Source organism: Spea bombifrons, chromosome 2 (genome assembly GCF_027358695.1).
Source record: "Spea bombifrons isolate aSpeBom1 chromosome 2, aSpeBom1.2.pri, whole genome shotgun sequence".
In the NCBI taxonomy this organism is placed as follows: Eukaryota; Metazoa; Chordata; class Amphibia; order Anura; family Pelobatidae; genus Spea; species Spea bombifrons.
In genome coordinates, this window is record NC_071088.1 from 99,390,587 (window position 1) to 99,410,616 (window position 20,030).

At 38.8% G+C, this 20,030-nt stretch overlaps 1 protein-coding gene across 1 annotated transcript in view; it reads right to left on the reverse strand.

Annotated features, from left to right (window-relative positions):
* GPC6 (glypican 6) overlaps positions 1–20,030 on the reverse strand; it is a 245,333-nt gene that overhangs the window by 19,926 nt on the left and 205,377 nt on the right. The window contains exons 6-7 of the mRNA XM_053455371.1: positions 12,028–12,171; positions 10,857–10,886 (exon numbers count right to left, since the gene is read on the reverse strand). Of these exons, the coding sequence (XP_053311346.1) occupies positions 10,857–10,886; positions 12,028–12,171 (174 nt within the window). The remainder of the gene's footprint in view (positions 1–10,856; positions 10,887–12,027; positions 12,172–20,030) is intronic.

A 20,030-nucleotide genomic window follows, 5' to 3' on the forward strand; every position in this document is an offset into this window, starting at 1 on the left:
AACTAACTCTAAACAGTTGTAGAGTTTATAAGGAAATGTTTTGAATATCCAGAGAAAAATGGTATAGGGTTTTTAATGTCATTCGAACATCTCTCAGGACAATTATGGAGTCACTAATAGCTACTCATTCTTCACAGTCAACTGCTTTTCCCCTGATTTATGTTTGTCCTTTTATGAGTTCACCCAAACATATTCCATGTGGACTTCTTCACACAGCTTCTACAGCTAATGACATCTTTCTCTACTACATTTTGGATTCCTTAACATACCTTCAATGATTGTATGAAGAACACTTATGGAGAAAGGTTAATGTTAATTTCAGGCCATGAAACAAAGCACTCAGATCAACCATTTTTCCTTTATGCACTCACATTGACAGTAGTAAGAGCAAGGTCAATAATACAAAACAATTATCTACGGTAAATTAAAAGACCTTGCTGTTATCCGTCATTGAGCTAGCAGCTACCTCTGCGTGGATAAAAACCCTGACAGTACTGAACTTAAGTACTTAACTTTTAGTAACAAAATGTATTAAAATGGCTTTCGTCAAGATTTCCAACACATCAGAAGTGTTTATGTACTAAATGAATGAGTAATGGCGAGATTATATTCCTTGAGATAATCTTATTTACTGTCTCACTGTCTAGTTAAAAATCAATCCCCAAAGCACACAATATTTTATGGATACTATCACAAAAATGAGGGTTTTTTAGCTGGGATCGATGGCTACAATGTTGATGTCTTTCTCATGTCCTTCAGGAATGAAGCACCCAGGTAGATGCATTCAGTCTTCAGAAACAGGAACTGTCTTCAGTGAGTTGTAGAGAAAGCAATATAGCTCTTTTTCTGGTACTTGACATCTGCTTTTCTTACCCAATAAAGTAGACAACTACTAGTACTGAATGTAGCTAAACAAGTACTGTAGAAAATATTTATTTTTTTGGGTATGACAGGTTTTGAAACTTCTCTGATGTATGAGAATACACGGAGAAACTACATTTAATATTGTCACTTAGGTGTTTACTCCCTAAAGAGAAAATTGTCCCTAGAGTTGATGTTTCAACTCCCTGAATTTACTATATATATGATAAAAGTCTACCTCTGTGAGCTTCTGCTGTAAGAAGAGCTTAGCTTGTTCTATATAATACATAGTTAAGTCAATGAGAGTTCTTCAAAGTCTCCTTACACGTTGAATTGTGTGTTACAAACCACTAGCTCAGCCCTTTTTGCTGGAGAAGCGTGTCAGTGTTGGCCATCCATAATGCATACCATGCAAACTCTTTTTCCTGAATAAATCGCTTTGTTATAAGACTAAGCTTTTCCTCCCTGTGTCTTACATTCAATAACCTACTAAAGGCACACATTTCCCACAGCCTTAGATACAGGGCTGGCACCTTGTGTCCAAAGGGAGCAGGTTAAGCCATAAACAGGATTTTAATAAGAATAAATGTGATTAAGACCAGCTGATTCTAAAACTAGGCAAATTTCAGCACACTGGCCTGGATTCAATGCTCAAGCTGTATTCATCACATGTAATTAAATAATCTTCACATATATTACGATAAGCAAAAATGACATTAAAAGAGAGATGTACTGGCCCAGTCTCACTAACTGAGATATAATGTTTCACTTGTTATGTCATTTCATTTTAATGCAATTCATGCAAGGATTGCTATACAATTACTTGTGATTTAGCCTGGGCATTGAATTCAGTCAATTATACTGCATTATTTTGGAGACTTTATTCTGCTATGTGATCTGTTCTGTGCTTCCCCTCGTGAATAACTTTGGTGCCTACAAATATACAGCTACAGCAGAAAGTGTACGCATGCGCACTAGCTTTAAAGCAACCATACAGAAACAAGAACAAAAAAAAGCAAAAATACAGCAAAATAGACTGTAAAATCAGTGGTTGGAAAGATCATGGCACAGTGTCTCAAAATTGCACCTTGTAGCAACACCATTCCATATGACGGCACGTTTCTTACCCAACTGACTTTAATAATGGACTGATGCCAGTCAATAGACATGGAAGAAATAGATGCCCTGTAGTATTTAAATTTATATAAGCTTGTATAAAGGTATAGTTATGCTAATGTATGTTTCTAAACGTTTTAAATTCTTTTGCTTTTATTAAATGTCATTAAAATGTCTTGTTTGCATTCTTTGGAGTTTGTTGGATTATACTAGCTTTCCTTAGTCTTCTTGCCAGACATGTACATGGTGACAGCATCTGTGAATTGTACACAATGCCTACTTTTACAGTCCTTCTGGGAAATACATATTTTTGGATTGCCTGCATTTTGAATCAGAATTTTAATGGGATTTTTGGCACAATTATTTCTTAAACACGCTACAAATGCCTTTTAACTACAAAACATCAAAAATGACTTTGCCTCAACTTAATTAACATACTCGTAAATCACGTTCTTTGGTTGAAGCCTCTTCCCTGACACAAGTTCATTATGACTAGAAAGATAGACAGTACGGGATTAGATTTTAAAGTTTAATATCCTGATGAACAGTTTTAAGGTAGAGTAATTAATGATTTGGCCTCCCCATAGTGCTGTGACATATATTTGCCTCTTGCGAATCACTACAAGGAAATTTGGTTGGTTACAGCTGCTTATCCACGCTTATCTTTACTTTTTTTTTAATCCCACATTGCCTTGTTTATAACAGTTTACTGATGCAAACAGACTACATACACTGCGACCGATGCAGCACGTTCTAGGCTTTTTCCAAAAATGCATGCTCCTCGGGGGATATTTTTTTATAGGTATAAAAATAGTATAATGGGGAGAGGCTTCGTTTTGTCCACATGTCACCAATTTTAAGGCATCAACACACATGGAGCCTCAAATATATATATTGCTTTTGTCATTTACATGACTTCTAGAAACAATAATAATTTATTTGCATATTACTTAGATCCAGAATCAGGTTTTATTATATGCTGTTTTTATCAGTTGCAGAGAAATTCCTTAAGCCATTTTCGAGTTCCCACTTATTAAAACGTATCGTTTGTAACTGTGAAATAGCATGCTGTCGCAAGCACACAACTGATATAATCATAGAACTATCACATATTTGGGCACTTATCAGGTAAATGCCAACATAAAATATCATAACGGTGCGCAATGTTTACAGGACACAAAAGATTTATATTCAATTTCTTTCCTAAAGGTAACACTCATCACAGCAAAATTTGCATTTTATGCTACGATTTTCTGTCCCCAAGTCATAAACAAACAAAACTAATTCTTGTGTATGTGTTTTTTATTTGCCACATCTTGTCAGATAGTGACGACTTAAGCTGTGTATTATCAGTCATGAATTGAAAGTGAAATTGCGTTAGAAAAGCAGAATATATAAAACATAGATTGACAGTTCATATTAGCATAGAATAACCTTGTTAAATGTGCTTAGTTTACTGATGAACTCTGTAAACCTTTAATGTGGTTATAATTACATAGATTCATAGAAAGAAATAACTTTTTTGTATTGTTTTTAGTTAAGTTTTTTTTTAGAGGATTAATCTTGATGAGCAGATGGTAAGTCATAGAAGCTAAGAGCCACGACAATCAGGGAGTATTTTGAATGATATCACCGATCTGCCATAACATTATAACTACCTGCCTAATATTGTGTAGGTCCCCCTTTTGCTGCTGCTAAAACAGGCCTGGGTCGTTGAGGCATGGACTCCACTAGACCTCTGAAGGTGTGCTGTGGTATCTGGCATGGGAAAGGTCAGCTGCTCTTCATTGGTTGATGCCAGATGAGACACCTGCCGGTGACCAATAGAGTTGCTCTTATGGACCTGGTGCGATCCCCGTTATTCCCCTTGCTATACTATGGAAGACTTAACATAGGCTAGATGCAGTGACTTTTATTTGGCGAAGGGATCAGGGAGATTACCGTATTTGCTCGATTATAAGACAAGGTTTTTTTTCAGAGCTCTGAAAAATACCCCTCGTCTTCTAATCGGGGTCGTCTTCTAATCAGACCTCAAATAGAGGTCTGATTATGAGACTAAGATCCAGATCCCCCGCACCGCTGCAGGGGACCTGGATCCTCCTGTCCCCCCCCCCATTTAACACCCCCCCACCCCATTTAACCCCCCCCACACACACACTTACCGGTGCTTCCTGCTGTATTGCCGGGGCAGCGGGTTGACGTCTACGCGATCCGCGTAGACAACGTCCGCTGCAGACGGAAGGAGGTGTGGCTAGCAGCGGGGGTTGTCTGCGTCCGTCTTGCAGACCTTCCCCGACTGTCAGAGATCAGAGTTCCCCGCACCGGTGCCGAACCGGTGCGGGGAACTCTGATCTCTGACAGCCGGGGAAGGTATGCACGACGGATGCAGACAAACCCCCGCTGCCAACTCCACATCCTTCCGGCTGCAGCGGAAGGAGACATCAACCCGCTGCCCCGGCAATACAGCAGGAAATTGGAAGCACTGGTAAGTGTGTGTGTGTTAAATGGGGGCATAGGGCATTTCTGGAATGCCTTATACCCCTATATGCCACTCTGGCACTTAGGGGGTTAAAAGGCATATTATGGGGAAGGGTGGCAAATAGGGAGGTATAAGGCATTTAAGGAGGCAGAGTGGTGTTAAGGGGGCATCTAATAGAGCACTCTGCCTCCTGAAATGCCTTATACCTCCCTTTATGCCACTCTGCCCCATAATATGCCTTTTAACCCCCTAAATGCCAGAGTGGCATATAGGGGTATAAGGCATTTCTGGAGGCAGAGTGCTCTATGCAATGCCTTTTAACTCCCTTAATGCCACTCTGCCTCCTGGAATGCCTTATACCTCCCTATATGCCACTCTGCCCCATAATATGCATTTTAACCCCCTAAATGCCAGAATGGCATATAGGGGTATAAGGCATTTCTGGAGGCAGAGTGGCACATAGGGGGTCAAAAGGCATACCATGGGGCACAGTGGCATATAGAGGGTTAAAAGGCATATCATGGGCCACAGTGCCATATTGGTGTGGCAAGCCTGGGGGCAGATGTGCGTAACTGGGGGACAGGTTGGAAAATACAAGGAAATAAAAACAAAAAAAATATTTTTCTCAATCATAGCTTTTATTAAAAAAAATAGTTTACATGAATTAACATTTACTGGTAAAACTTTTTTCCTATAGGGTCGTCTTATATTCAGGCTTTTTCTTTTTTTCCTAAGTTAATATTCAGATTTTGGGGGTCGTCTTATAATCAGGGTCATCTTATAATCGAGCAAATACGGTAGCTAGGAGATATTTAGGAGTTTGTCTTAACTAATAGGCTAGCCTAGTATATATATACGAACACCAACACTAAGAATGAAGATTCTTCGTATTGTGCTTCTTCGTGTACGTTTAACCGCAGCCATATTTGCTTGTTCGTTATTCGGTGTGAACAACGAAAACGTAACATTCGTTTTCATGTTCTCCTGAAAACAAATGTACAAGTCTACTTTATACCACCATAAGTGGACAATCTAAATCTTAGTCACATTTAATGACAGACTAAGAAGAGACACATTTCAGGACAAGAGGTCAGTGATTAATTAAAGGGTCAGATGCTTAGAATGCTAGGAAGATGATGCTAAGAACTTTTTTCTCAGAGAGACTGGATAAAAGGTGGAATAGTTTTTCAGCTAAAATGGCAAAGGTTCTAACACTGTGAAAATTAAAAAAATCATGGGATAGGCAAACATCTACCATGAACACAAGACCACTAATGACCAAGGTTTGATGTCTTGAAACAGGTAGGAACAGTTTTTTGTCTGCTCAAATGTACTGCATATGGAGATTTTCTTTTACCTGTGTTTTAGGTTCCAGCTATGAGGGACAAGCACAATCGGGCTTTTAGCTCACCTCATATCAGCTCACAGATATTTTCACTGGGTTCTTTAAGTTGAAGTTGAGAACAACTTAGTTTTATGTGGATTCATTTTCAATCTATAAACAGTGTTATGCCTATGCTTACGTATACACTATATGGCCAAAATATGACATTGGCCATAACCATTGCCAACAGGTCTATAAAATCAAAGACATAGACAGCCATCTCCATTATCAAATATTGGCAGTAGAAGGGGTCGTACTTAAGAGTTGAGCGACACGTGGCAGTGTCATAGGATGCCACCTTTGCCATAAGTAAGTTTGTGAAACTTCTGCCTTGCTATTATTGCCCAAGTCCACAGTGAGTTCTATTATTGTGAAGTGGAAGCATCTAGGAGTGACAACATCTCAGCCCTAAAGCAGTAGACCACACACTCACAGATCAGGACTGCTGAGGGTTGAAGCATGTAAAAATGGCCTGATCCGTGTAGTATCACTCACTACAGAGTTCCAAGCTGCCTCTGGAAGCAACATCAGCATAAGTACAGAAGCCAAAGATTACTATGTGCAATGCCAAGCCTTGGCTGCAGTAATGTAAAGCACACCGCCACTGGACTCCGGAGAAGCTGAAACACCCTTCACTAGTTCCAGTTAATGTTTCAGCATACAAAGACATTTTAGAAAATTGTATGCTTCCAACTTTGTGGCACATTAACTATAACTGGAGACCCAAGATGTCTTTGTACAAACACAATAAAAAAAATATATAGCTTTCTCCCGAAATGGCCAGTGCTAGTTAGCTGTTGTCACCGAACAAAACCACAATAAGATCCAAAAACGTTTTTAAAATATAATGTGCACAATGCTTCAAAACATTTTAGTGAAATTTAAATCCTATGTGCAGTGTAGTGATTGTTGAACAAAACATGGATTGTTGGAGTGCGCCCATGTCTTTCAACTTGGAGAACAATCCACCTTCCACGAATAAAGCTATGGCTTCAGAGGAGATTGTTGATGTCCTTTTTTATTTAGGAATGAGTCATCTTGTCTAGTCACATACAACATAAGGTGTTACTGTTTACTGTCATTTCTGATTTCAGATGAGAACCAAGGAGATGTCCTTGAGCAGCACTTAATAATGCAACACTTAAGGCTTTTGTCTACAGTATTTACGTTGGTATGCAAAAAGCATCTTTATAGAATACCACACATTATATGTCTGGTGATCCTTGTATAAAAGGCTTGGTACACATCATCCTACGCAGATCAATTAGTATAATTATTTTTTTAAACGTATCTGGGTAAAATGGGGGTGATATGGGGCACATTCTTAAATGTATCAGAAACAATACAGATTTATTCAAAAAGTGAGAATTAATCTAACTTACACCAAATGGAATTTAATTACATAGCGTAAATTAAATAATGGAAATATGTTGCAAACAGGTGTTCTGTATTTGACACAGACGGTTAATCAGTGCGCTTATTATCAACTTCTGTAGGGATTTTACATACTGCATGATAATAAAAAATGGCATCCAGATGCAGACCTTCATTGAACACATTATTTAGGTACTAGATAGATTATCTCTGGTATATCATTGCTAATTACCCAACCCAGTATGCAGAAAAGATTTAAACTCTAAGTCACACAGACTATTAGACTTGACTGTTAGTAAGAAACTGTCAGTGTACACCCTGCCTGCGAGGACTATGCAACACATACTTCCAGTTATGTCTACCTGAAGCCACTAGTGGCCACCCTTCCCCCTCTGGAGCACCCATATCCAATCACTTGGGACGGCGAAGCCTTGTTACCTGAGTTGACCCCTGCCTTTATATACCTGCTCTGCCATTCAGTCTGGGCCTTTGTATTTGTTTGGTGTGGGTCCTTGATAGTCTGCTTCCAGGTACAGATCTTGTTCCCTGTTCTGATTACCCGTGTATGACCTTGGCTTTGTTGTCGATCCTGATTCGTGTACCAGCCCCCGGTGTGTCTCAGACCTACGTATCTTCCAAGCCATGTGCCCTGCCTTTGCTACTGGGCTTCCTGCCGTCTCCCCTGCCAGTGGGCTTCCTGCCGTCTGCCCTGCCAGTGGGCTTCCTGCCGGCTTCCCTTCCAGTGGGCTTCCTGCCGTCTGCCCTGCCAGTGGGCTTCCTGCCGGCTGCCCTGCCACTGGGCCTTCAGTTTCAGGCCTGTCCGGCAAGACTTTCTACTCCACTGTATAAACCAGTCCCGTTCCTGTTCAGCAATACAATATATTCTTATATATCAGCCTGGTGTAAGACTTATCTCGTCTGTACTCAACTGTCCGTCGATATGCATCTCGGAGTACAGACAGAGCCCCAGATACCCCCTGCAATTGGGCTCCTACCCGACCTGGTGGCCCGGGTACTTATGAATTCTAAATATTTTTCACTTTTTTGCTTCAATTACCCATTCCTATAGAGTTTAAGCTCTTGAGCGGGGCCCTCAAAAGGCCACCATTCCTACCTGCAACTTTGTATGGTTACTGTGCAGCTCATCGATGTTTATATAGATTTATATAGACTTTTTTCAGAAACAAATAGGAATTTCCATGGTCTTCCATCAGGCTTTGCCAATTAAATATCTTCATACTGTATACTTGTGTCTGTATTTTATTCTGCCTGTCAGTAATATTGGCCCAATCTTGCTTGGAATGATTTGTTTCATTTTCTCCGCCATTTGCTGTTTATCTGCATTACATTACCACTTATAAGTATTTGGGCCAATGTAACATTATTCTGCCAAACTAGCGATGACTGGCTCAATGTAGCCCCATTGACATGGAGTAAGCATAACAAATGCATGTGATTATGATTATTGAGACTTGTTTAAATGATAAGGCGAATGTGTGAATGCTGCATGTTGAGTTATCTGTGTCAGCACCAAGGACAGTGGCACAAATATTCATTTTAGTACTGCTCATCCCACTGTATGTATGAAAGTATACAAATACCAAGATAGAGAGCCATTCATGCATATGTGTGTGTTTTTGACATTTCAGCTAAAAATTAAAACAGAAAATATACAGCGATGACTAATTTAAAAACAGTGTTAATGAAACACAAAAAGTATATATTTTTGTTCTTAAAATTATCACATTATATGTTAGGGAATGCTGTTTTTTTGGAAAATCATGCCATTGCTCCTTAAATCATTTTTTTCAGTCCAATTTATTTCGCGGGAAGGAATGTTTTAAAGATTTTTATCTTTATATTAAAATATTGAACTCATAGACGCTGGTAAATAATAAAAAAGAAAAGTTCCACCTAAGATAAAAAGATAATCCACTCTTAAAATGAGTAGAATATATTTATTTTACCAACTAAAAAGAAACTGCATATAAAATTTTATAACAATGCCAAAACTAAATATTTTGCATGCATCTCTTGCCTCAGAAGATACATTACCTTTCAGCGTGTGCAAATTTAACATTCACTGCTAGAAGAGTTGAAGGGAAATCTGAAACCAATTTAGAAAGGGTTTTGTGGTTCCAATGTTTTTCTAGAAAGCAGGGCTTAATTGAAGTCAGTAATACAACCCTTTGAGCAGCATAAATCCCTTATATCCGCTTCAGCACAATTAAATGTTAAGTAACGTGCGATCATTAGAGTTGTTGTTCTAACTAATGTCTTGGCACCTGCAGTTTAATGTTGGAAAGTCTGGAACAGACTCGGAGGACTGAACCCACCTGATGTGGGTGAGTATTTGAGTGCTTGTTGTAATTGCCTGTGATCTTATAAAAGAACAATTAGACTTCTTTTCAGGATAATAGACTGCAATTAGGGATTCTAATAAAACAAGAAACGAGGCAAAACATTCTAAACATAGTCAGATTCACTTACAGCAGTTGGAATGCCTAACGGCGCAGGATTTAAAGTGACTCTGCCCCGTAAAAAAAAAAAACCTAGGCTAAAATCATGAGAGTATAAAATTGCTTATATCTTAAAAATATAAACACATCATACATCAGTTTTAATCCCTTAATGACAAAGCCCATACATGTACGAGCTCAAAATGCATTGTTTTCAATGGGTTTAGGGACCGCCCATTGTCATTAAGGGGTTAAAAATATTTAAATATAAAAGTTGCACTTGCTAAGTAGATATTAGATAATATATCCCAAAATTTAAGTATCCCCTCAAACACCCAGATCAATATTGCTTAGTAAACCAGTTCCTAGAATAGTTTTATCAAGTAAAGTAAACTTTACAAAATATAGTAAACTTGCACATTCCCTATGATAGTTCATTGACTATGAGGACTAACATTGGCTACCTCTCATTATGAATCTCATAGTTCCTTATAAGATTGTTGAGAATTCAGTCACAAAAGTAGTAAACTCGAGTAGGGTTGGGTAAAATTTCTGGCTTGTGAAAACTTGTAGGAAAAAAACGATGCTAACATTTTTGCCGGAGCTTAAGTGTGATTCATGCTCTCACAATCTACATTCCTACGTGCTTGGTGTTTAATTCAAAGCGACATTACTGTGCATAATCTTGCATTGCTGTTGTCACCAAAAGATGCAAATACTAAAAAGGCTGGTGCATCGGAGAGGTAAAGGCATCTGCGATTAGAGGCTCAGAGGCAGCTGATATGTTTATGACTAGGAGCCCCTAGAGAATCTATATGTATCGGTAATCTAAAGACCATTTTGACACAGAGGCATTAAAGTTGCGGAATTTTAGATGGTGATACTAGAATGCATAGCACATTTGTTTTATTTACCAGTCAGTATCAAACAAACATCTGGAGGATCTGATATTAAATCTCGCCAATAAGCACCAAGTAGCCATGTTTTCAATAAAAAAAGACATTTACGACCGGTGGGATCTGTGGGGAGGGTGTTAGTAGCAGATGTTTAAGCACTAATTAAAATCAGATGATTGCATTTACCACTTCACATTATTCTAACGTATGCCTTTTTTCCAAGTAAGGTAAAGTTACAGAAAATTCAGTAGCACAATGAAAAACGAAAATAAAAAAATTCATCTTACTGCATTTTGCTTTGTCCTCCATACTGTCCTCTGGAAAGCCCCGTTTGCAAGAAAAACAGAGAAAAATAAATAGGATTAATGTTTTAAAAAAGGGAATTTGCAAAAAAAATTTTAGATGGGTTGTATCGCCCACTTTGCACATATATATTCATAATTCTGAGTAGAGTCATTGGCCAATTTGCAGCCCAACAGTTGGAAATCTTAAACTCACTGTTTGAAATTGATCGGAAATACAACAAGCGCTGAGAAGCTGTCTGTCCAGGAAAAACATTGAGAAGAACTAGAATGTAAATCAAGAATGTGGACAGGTTGAACAGTGAGTTGTTTCATATCACAATTTAAAGGGCAAACCCAGGTGACTTTCTTCTCTATGGACAGCTGAACTGTTCCCGTATCATGCCTAGATACATTTAGCGAAATGAAATGCTTTATCTCCTAAGTACTCACCGTTTGATGACTGATGAAGACCACTGATATATCACTGAGCCAATAGGATAGAGATATAGACTCACAAATCTAGGGCCTGGCTTGGGATCACTATGTATTCCTTGCACTTTTAGACCAATAGCTGCCTAATGATGCAAGCGTGAACAGCAGTATTGGCTGCCTTACACGCAGCCCTATGTAGCTGTACCAGCCACAGGACTTCTGCTCAATGTGGCAGATGGGCAATAAGGGCCTACTGAAAGACAATGCAAGTTACACACACAGGATAGCATTGACGGCTCTCTCATCTCTTTTGATACAACTTTTGCTTTACAAAATAAATATAATTAAAACTGCTTTCTAGGATAGCATAATGGGTGGCTTTAAATACCTTTGGAAGTTTGAGGCACATTAGCAAATGCCAATAATCGTCAAAATATTGTTTAAACTGCTGAACCGTACATACCATTAGAAGTCAAACACCACAGGAGGGAGCAAAAATGCAAAGTGATGTAATTTGGATCTTTACTTCCCCTCGCTGTTGAAATTGTGCAGTCACTACGGGAGGTAGATCTAAGGAGGTTAGATCATGCCTCGTTAATTGCATATTTATTCACCCACCTGCTTCTCTTTCTAGTTTTGTGTCTGAAGGTGTCAGGATATACTTTATATCGCAGAGGTTAAATGTTATTTTTTCAATTGTTTATATGTGTAGGCAAATACATAAGGAAAATAGGATACTTACCAGCCTATCCAGACTTGTGGCAGCCGTAATTGTGGGTTTTTCATCTGGATTGTATGAATGGAAGCGATTATTGTATCTCTCTGAATATGATCGTGAAGACCTTAAAGAATAAGAGGATTTGGGCTGACCACATGTTGCAAACACCTATAGAACAAGAAACCACCAAATTATTATTTCAACATACAACAGATAATAACCTCTCTAAAGGAAATATCACCAATGTCTCCTATTATTGAGTAAGAACTTTTTATATAATATTTATAATTAAAAAATTTAATTTATATCTGTAACATTACTTTAAAGGAAAACCTTGTTATTTTGTACCTTGTTATTTTGTACGGTTTGTAAGAAAAACTAGCATGTAAAGATCTAAGTTGATTTGTAATAGAGAGCACAACGTTTATAAGCACCATTTCTGTTTTTGGACTATCTGGGTGCAACACGGAATCTGTAATAGGTAAACTAACCTCAATAAAAATCCTACTTATGTCCTAGTTGCTCAGTGATGGTTAGTTGAGGGTTAACTGGGGAATTTCTAAATCTGCATCCTTCGGCAGAGATGACTTATGAGTGAATGCTTAGGATATATATATAAAATATTCCTAAGCGTTTTGTGGCGAATATCGAAAGCTTTAATGTAATCGCTCTAAACATGACCAACCAAGTCTTCTGATTATGTGCCATTGGCTTATTTTGGTGACCAGTACTATTCATTCAGTTCATATAAGGTTAATAATATGAAATTACATTATGCCCAGCATTTTTTGTATGGAAGTGTGTCAGCCATCCACTGGAGATCAGCTGTCTGTGGGTAAGGCAGATTCCATTTCTGTTTGCTCATTTTAACTACCATACAATGCCACTTTATATGTAACATGTGATTTAGGTATGAAACTAATTGATACAAGCACCAACTCACCAGAGGAAAGTTCTCAAGGGGGTCAATTGCATTCAGAGCTGCCCCAAGCTTGCTTTACAAGAATATAGTCACATGTCTACACTGAATAAATCTTTTCTGTGCTATTTATTTTTACTTCTGGACAGGAGTGAATAGTGAGCACCGAGTCGGTTATCTGTTTGGGATGCTTAATATGCCTAATCATCAAACATTACATGCATGTGTAATGCAGAGGCATACCCAAACATTCACATACCCACAACCCCCAAATCAATCCCCTGGCATCCATGGCTTTAGTGCAGCAAACGCAATTCAGGGTAGCACATTGGAACTGAAGTCCAATGTAAATACAGCTTTGCGTGGGGGCAGTATTAGCCATTAATGTAGTCTCATCTATACAGCTGGCTAGCCCTACCTACATGATGGGAATAGTCAGCCATGTATTTGGGGCTTAGCTCGCTGCAAAAAAAGTCTAGCTGTATGTGGGATGGGGCATGGTGGAATATGGGCATGGCTAAAAGTGACCCAGTGGTGCAGTGATTCACCCAGAGAGTTCCCAGGTATGATAAAAATAAATGGAACAAAATAAATGGAACAATTAAATAAATAATTAAAAACGTACCGCTGTGTTTTCAGCACCGGCCTTGTATACTTGATGACATTAAAAATTCCTTTTATCAACGCATTTACCTTATCATCTTAAGTCCAGAAATGTTTGCCATTTTTCTTGTGTGCCCCATTCAATAAGTATGGGCATCACTAGTGCATCTTACAATTCAAGTAATATATGGTACCTTCTTATTTTGGTATTACGATTACTACTAAAGTACAACCAGCAACGCTGAGCTGTGTACACACTGGACCTTGCAAATAACTAGACTTTGATAGAACTAGACTTTGATAGAACTAGTTCTTTGATAGAACTTACTCCTTCTAATGCAGTGGATTATGATATGTAACATGTTGTATGGTTTTACAACGGAATGTGATTTTTTAACTATATTCCTTTAATACTGTTATGAATTAATCTTTAAATCAGGGTCATCAGAGTGTTGGTTTATATTGGTGTAAAAAATATATAGTGCCAATCTGTCCACTGAACAGCACAGTATTGCCATATACATATTTCATAGATTGTTCATTTAAAGTAGATTCTAGTTATCCAAGGTTACTTGTGCAACCTAGAAAACAAGGTCATTATGACAACTGATGCATACACAATGAACACAGTAAGAAAGCTGACAGTATTCTATTATTTCAACTGCTGGGCACTTAGAGGACAAAGAAGTTAGAAATACCTGCTAAAAGGTAACAGTTGATGCACCTTAATTATCTCAGTTGCCAGCTACCTTGACAACACTGCTAACTGAAAATTAGTTAATGTGAATTAACCCCTTAAGGACAATGGGTTTTCCTTAAACCCATTAATGCATTGTCAGCCTGTATATGGGCATGTACAGGCTTTGTTGTGAAGGGGTTAAGTCTACTGAACTAGTCTTCCCCAATCTCTAATTAGCCCAGATAGGATATAAAGCAAAACAACTAATCCACTCCCTCGTAATCCCCCGTCTAGACTACTGCAACAACCTGCTTACCGGCCTTCCTTTCTCCCGACTATCCCCCCCCTCCAGTCTGTCCTCAATGCCTCTGCCAAACTAATCTATCTCACCCGACGCTCTGCATCTGCCGCACCTCTCTGCGAGTCCCTCCACTGGCTCCCCATCCATAGCAGAATTATATTCAAAAACTAACTCTATACTACAAAGCTTTCACTAATGCCTCTCCCCTCTACCTATCCTCCCTCATCAGCGAGTATACTCCAGCTCGCCCTCTAAGATCCAACAATGACCTGCTCCTTGCATCTTCACTCATCATCTCCTCCCATGCCCACCTACAGGACTTCTCTCGCGCAGCACCAACCCTCTGGAACTCCCTTCCCCGTGCTGTCCGACTCTCAACAACTCTATCCTCCTTCAAACGCTCCCTAAACACTTTTCTCTTCAGGGAAGCCTACAACTGACATAAACATCAAAACTTCTCTCTCACCCACTTACAACCCTTATCTCGCCCTACATTAACATCTTTCACTAACACGCAGTCCTCACCTCCTGTTTCTCACCCCGTATCCACCTAGAATGTAAGTTCCTGCGGGAACAGGGCCCTCCATTCCTCTTGTATCTGTATGTCATTTGCTGTATTGTATTGCTATATCCATTTTTCTTATCTGGGGCAGATCCAAACCAGTGATTGGCTTGGCCCTAGAAACTGAGCCAAGCAAGAAAATGAAAGCAATTGTGTTGTTTAAAAAAATCTAATTTTAGCCCATCTCCCTTTTTACTTTTTTCACATATTTCAGTATTTTGTATTAGAGAAATAGATTTATATAGCGGTTATGCAATTACAGGTGTATAAAACATAAATCCAAATAATGCATCACCAATACAGATAATGTATGCACTGACCCATGCATTTATCAGCTTGTGGTAAGGTTGACTGCAATCACTGCCGTGATGACACGTGTTTCAAACAGGTCTCAAGAGGCATTCATTATTTCCATTGTTTGAAAACAGTATAAAATAAAGAAAATCAAGATGGCGGTTAGAAAGGACAGACCCGAAAAGAAAGGCAGTGAGAGATTCTGGAATGAGTCTGCAAGAGCTCTCTGGAAACCAGACTAGTCTTCAGGATTTTGCGTGAATATTGGTTATTGGGAGATTAGCGAGTTAGGAGGTTCATTTACTTGAATGGATTCTGTAATGCGCATTTTCCAAATATTGTCATATAGCGTCAGCGAACCATTTGTGGAATAATGGAGCCGCTCCATGGTAAGATTATGTTCAATTAGGCTATGGAGTTGCGATGAAGAAATCACATTTAGCGATTTCCAGTTGCCGGCAATCAGGGTTTTTGTTGCGATTAGGATGTGGCCTTGTGGCAATTTGGGGTGAAGGTCTTGTTCAAAGATGAAGGAAAGCCCTCAATACTGGAACATTGTGACAACACAGTATTTTTGTGTGTTTGTAATCATAGTTGCAATAGCAGGTGTAGGTAGGTGGCGGTAAGTTGATATTTTTTCTTCAAACGATTGCTTTTTCCGGTTAGCCGGCTTAGAGGTTTTGCTTTTAACCAACCCCTGAGACTGCACCCCCAGAATGATGAGTTCTAGTGTAGCCAGCCGGTACTTTGCAAGACAGTTGTTTCAAAACTCTAAGTATCATACCGGTGCTAGGCAACAACTATTTTATTTTATTTACAGTTACATTAATAACAGTTAAAACAATGTGATGGTTCCCAATTGCCACACAGTTGTGTTTATTTCTTTCACTTTGTAAAAGCTAAGCTTATAACCTTAATTCTTTGGCGGTGGAGAAGTTACAAAGCTAAGAAAATCTACCGTATATTCCGGCGTATAAGACGACTGGGCGTATAAGACGACCCCCAACTTTTCCAGTTCAAATATAGAGTTTGGGCTATACTCGCCGTATAAGACTACCCCTCTACCCAGCGTACAACAACCAGCCAATCACGGCAAGCGATGTACCTTACCGGTGATTGGCTGGTTGTTATACAGACTTATACTGCCCGTATATATATATATCTATCTACACATACGCCTGTCCATACATACAGTTATACACTGCCCTCACCACACACCCCTGCCTTTACACACACACACATATATATGTATACACATGTGTATATCTATATATACACACATGTATATATATATATATGTGTGTATACACATGTATATATATGTGTGTATACACGTGTATATACACCTGTGTATACACATGTGTATATACACATGTGTATATGTGTGTATACACATACACGTGTGTGTATATATGTGTGTATACACATACACATGTATGTATATATATATATATATACACATGTATGTATATACACACATATATATACACACCAGCTTACAAACACACAAATACACTGACCATCTCACACCAACATACATACACTGCACTCACACCCCTTTCTCCCCATCTCTTACCTTATCTTCTGTCTTCTTTCTTCCATCCAGTTGCGGGAGCAACTACGTGCCGGCAATTGATGCCGAGCGCCGGGACATGACGTCATCCCCGTGCTCGACATCAATAGCCGGCGCGTAGTGATTAGAGAGCAGGGAAGCCGAGGTCTGAAGTGCCAGACCTCGAGCTCCCTAATGTTGGTTTAGTTAGAGGGAGGTCATGATCTCCCTAACCAGCCCTGCTGATCAGGGCTAGTTGGGGAGATCACGATCTTGCACCTACCTCGGCGCGGCCCGGAAGACCGGCCCAGGGGAGGCGGCTTCTCCGCTCGCCCCTCCCCTAGAGATTGGTGGCTTCGTGGGAACCTCCGGCTCGGTAAGTACCCGGTACTCGGTTAGTACCCGGCGTATAAGACGACCCCCGACTTTTGAGAAGATTTTCTGGGGTTAAAAAGTCGTCTTATACGCCGGAATATACGGTAATTGCTTTTATTTATATACCAAACATACGAAAAGCACTAGTTAACCAAATAAGTACAATTACCTCGTATTCTCTGTCACATTTTTGTTTATTTTAATATTATTTACTTTTAGTACTTTTTTTTCTAACAGTTGTGTCTGAGGATCCTTTACATTGTCAATTCTAGTAATGATTCATAAGAAGTATACATTTGTCTTTTTAGTAAGTAGACTCTCAGACTTAAACATTTTGAATAATGTGACTGCAGTATGTCTGCAGTATAACCCCAGTCAATTAAATGTGTAATATTACCAGGTAAACAGCTCTTGGCTTGCTGCAGAATGCCAATAAATTTTATCCCTCTGATCAAATTAGGAGCTCAAATTGGTAAACAAGAAACAACTGATTGCAGAGGTTTATTGTCATGCCAGATTCTTTCAAAAACGTAAAAGAAATTTTAACAAATAAAAATAGAAATAATGTACTTTAATGATAAGACAAATGTACATAATATTTAAATTACAAATATAAGGCACACAGTGCTGTGGATGTATCTGATCTTTGTAATAACTTTTCAAGCTTAAATACCGGTAAAAGAACACTTATCACAAGTGGCCTAGGAGATCACATTGTAGTCATTAACAATAAAATTAACACATTTTTCATCTGTTAGTACAGGGATATATAAGTTAGAATACCAGCATTTGTTTTACAAAATGGGCTTAAAAGTTAGAGGAGGTTGTCACTGAAACTCAAATTATTATTTATTATGCAAAATAATCTTGGTGGGTTTGGTGTATTGTGGGTGCACTCAAGCAATAGGCAAAATGATAAGCAAATGTACTTTTTGTAGGGCAGTTTTTCCCAGTAACCCAAACAGAATTCCCATTAATTTCAGGTGAATTACAGTAGATAATTGGTAGGGTAGATTTCTTTCTCCTATAAGTTTCCACCAAAAGGCACCATGAAAATGCTTCTGGGCCCAAAACTGCATAAAGTTTATAATTAAAAAGGCAGAACAAATAGCCGTAGAAGGGTTTATTGGCTTTGCTCTGCCAAAGTGATGCCTTATATGGCATTGGAAATAACTGTTCCAACTCATCTTATAGAAATGTGCAAATTGCCTTGACCAGGTGATGACCATAGATGAATATAGTTAATAAAGCATGCATTGTAGAATATTATATCAGCTTGGTATAATCAATGATTGCAGTAAAACCTGCCACATGATATTAGAAACAGAATGCAGAGTCACTCAATGTTATGTGGTGTGTGAAACATCTCTATGGTATAAACTTTAAGTTGAGCTATTCACTAAAAGGTCAGTTGAGATCAAATGTACCTATGTTGCACTAGGGTTTGCAACCAGAGGTATAATGAAATATTCTTCTTTAGCACCCTCTCCTTCATAAAAGCATATTAAACAGAAACTCTTCAAAAAACCTTGTATGCAGATAAGCAGGGGAAATAACTTCCATAGCACGAATATCCAGTAAATGCAAATATTCCTTTTGAGTTGACAACCTGGTATAACAGAGATAATAGAGATTTCCTCGTGTTAACATCAGTTAACATATATATATATATATATACATATATATATATATATACATATATATATATATATATACATATATATATATATATATATATATATATATATATATATATATATATATATATATATATATATTTATAATGTGAGGCTGTTTACCCCAGAGGGATGATTAGCATGGTATTTGGGTACAGGTGCTATGCAGATCATACATATGGGTCCCTGGAGTGAAACAATGAAACAATTGGAGAGTAGGGTGGGCCAATCCTCCGTTCAGTGGAAAATCCATGCCGGCTTTTCCAAGAGGTTAGAGGTTAGAGGTCTGCAGGATCTGGTCTGGGATTACTATGGGACCTGCATCAGGCACAGGTGCTGGACATTAAAACCCCCTGGAGCCTGATACTCAGAGAGACGGTTGGGGGGGTGGGTGTTAAGTTTCCCTGAGCTCCAAGGGCAAGGAGAGGCCCTGAACAAGAAGACCATCCCTGAGCCAAGTGAGGCATTACCAACTGGACCTTTTTGTGTGCTGTCTGGGGGAGGTTTTCCAGAACCTGGCTTAGGTGGGTCTGGCTGGGAGGTCGAGTTAGTGGGTGATTAGTGGGTCTGGCTGGTCAGTCTGGGCCAGGATAGTTTAGTTAGAGAGGGCTCCAATTGGGAGCTAGGTTTTTCTTTTTATGATTTGGTTTTGAGGTTTGGCATTTAAGCAGTTAAAAATAAAGCACTATTTTTGCTACAAGCTGGTGTTCCTCACTCTGATTGCCCTAGAGTGCTTAAGACCCCTAACTGTGACATTTATGGCCCTCATGCTACAGGGTTTGTGACAAAATATATATGTATATATATATTTTAAAAGAAGTCTCCATACTGGTTCACTGATATACAGTATGTTGCAGAAGAGGATAATAATTTTTTGCCTTTGATTCCCCCCCAAAAGAAATGCAATTTACATCCATGCATACATGACTGCTGGACCATGCCCATAAACTTAAATTTAACCTGCTAAATGTATGGCAATATGGTTGGTATACAGAATTATAATTCAAAGACCTATAAACAGCTTGACCTACCGAACAACTCAATAAATTAATTGCTCTCAAAATAT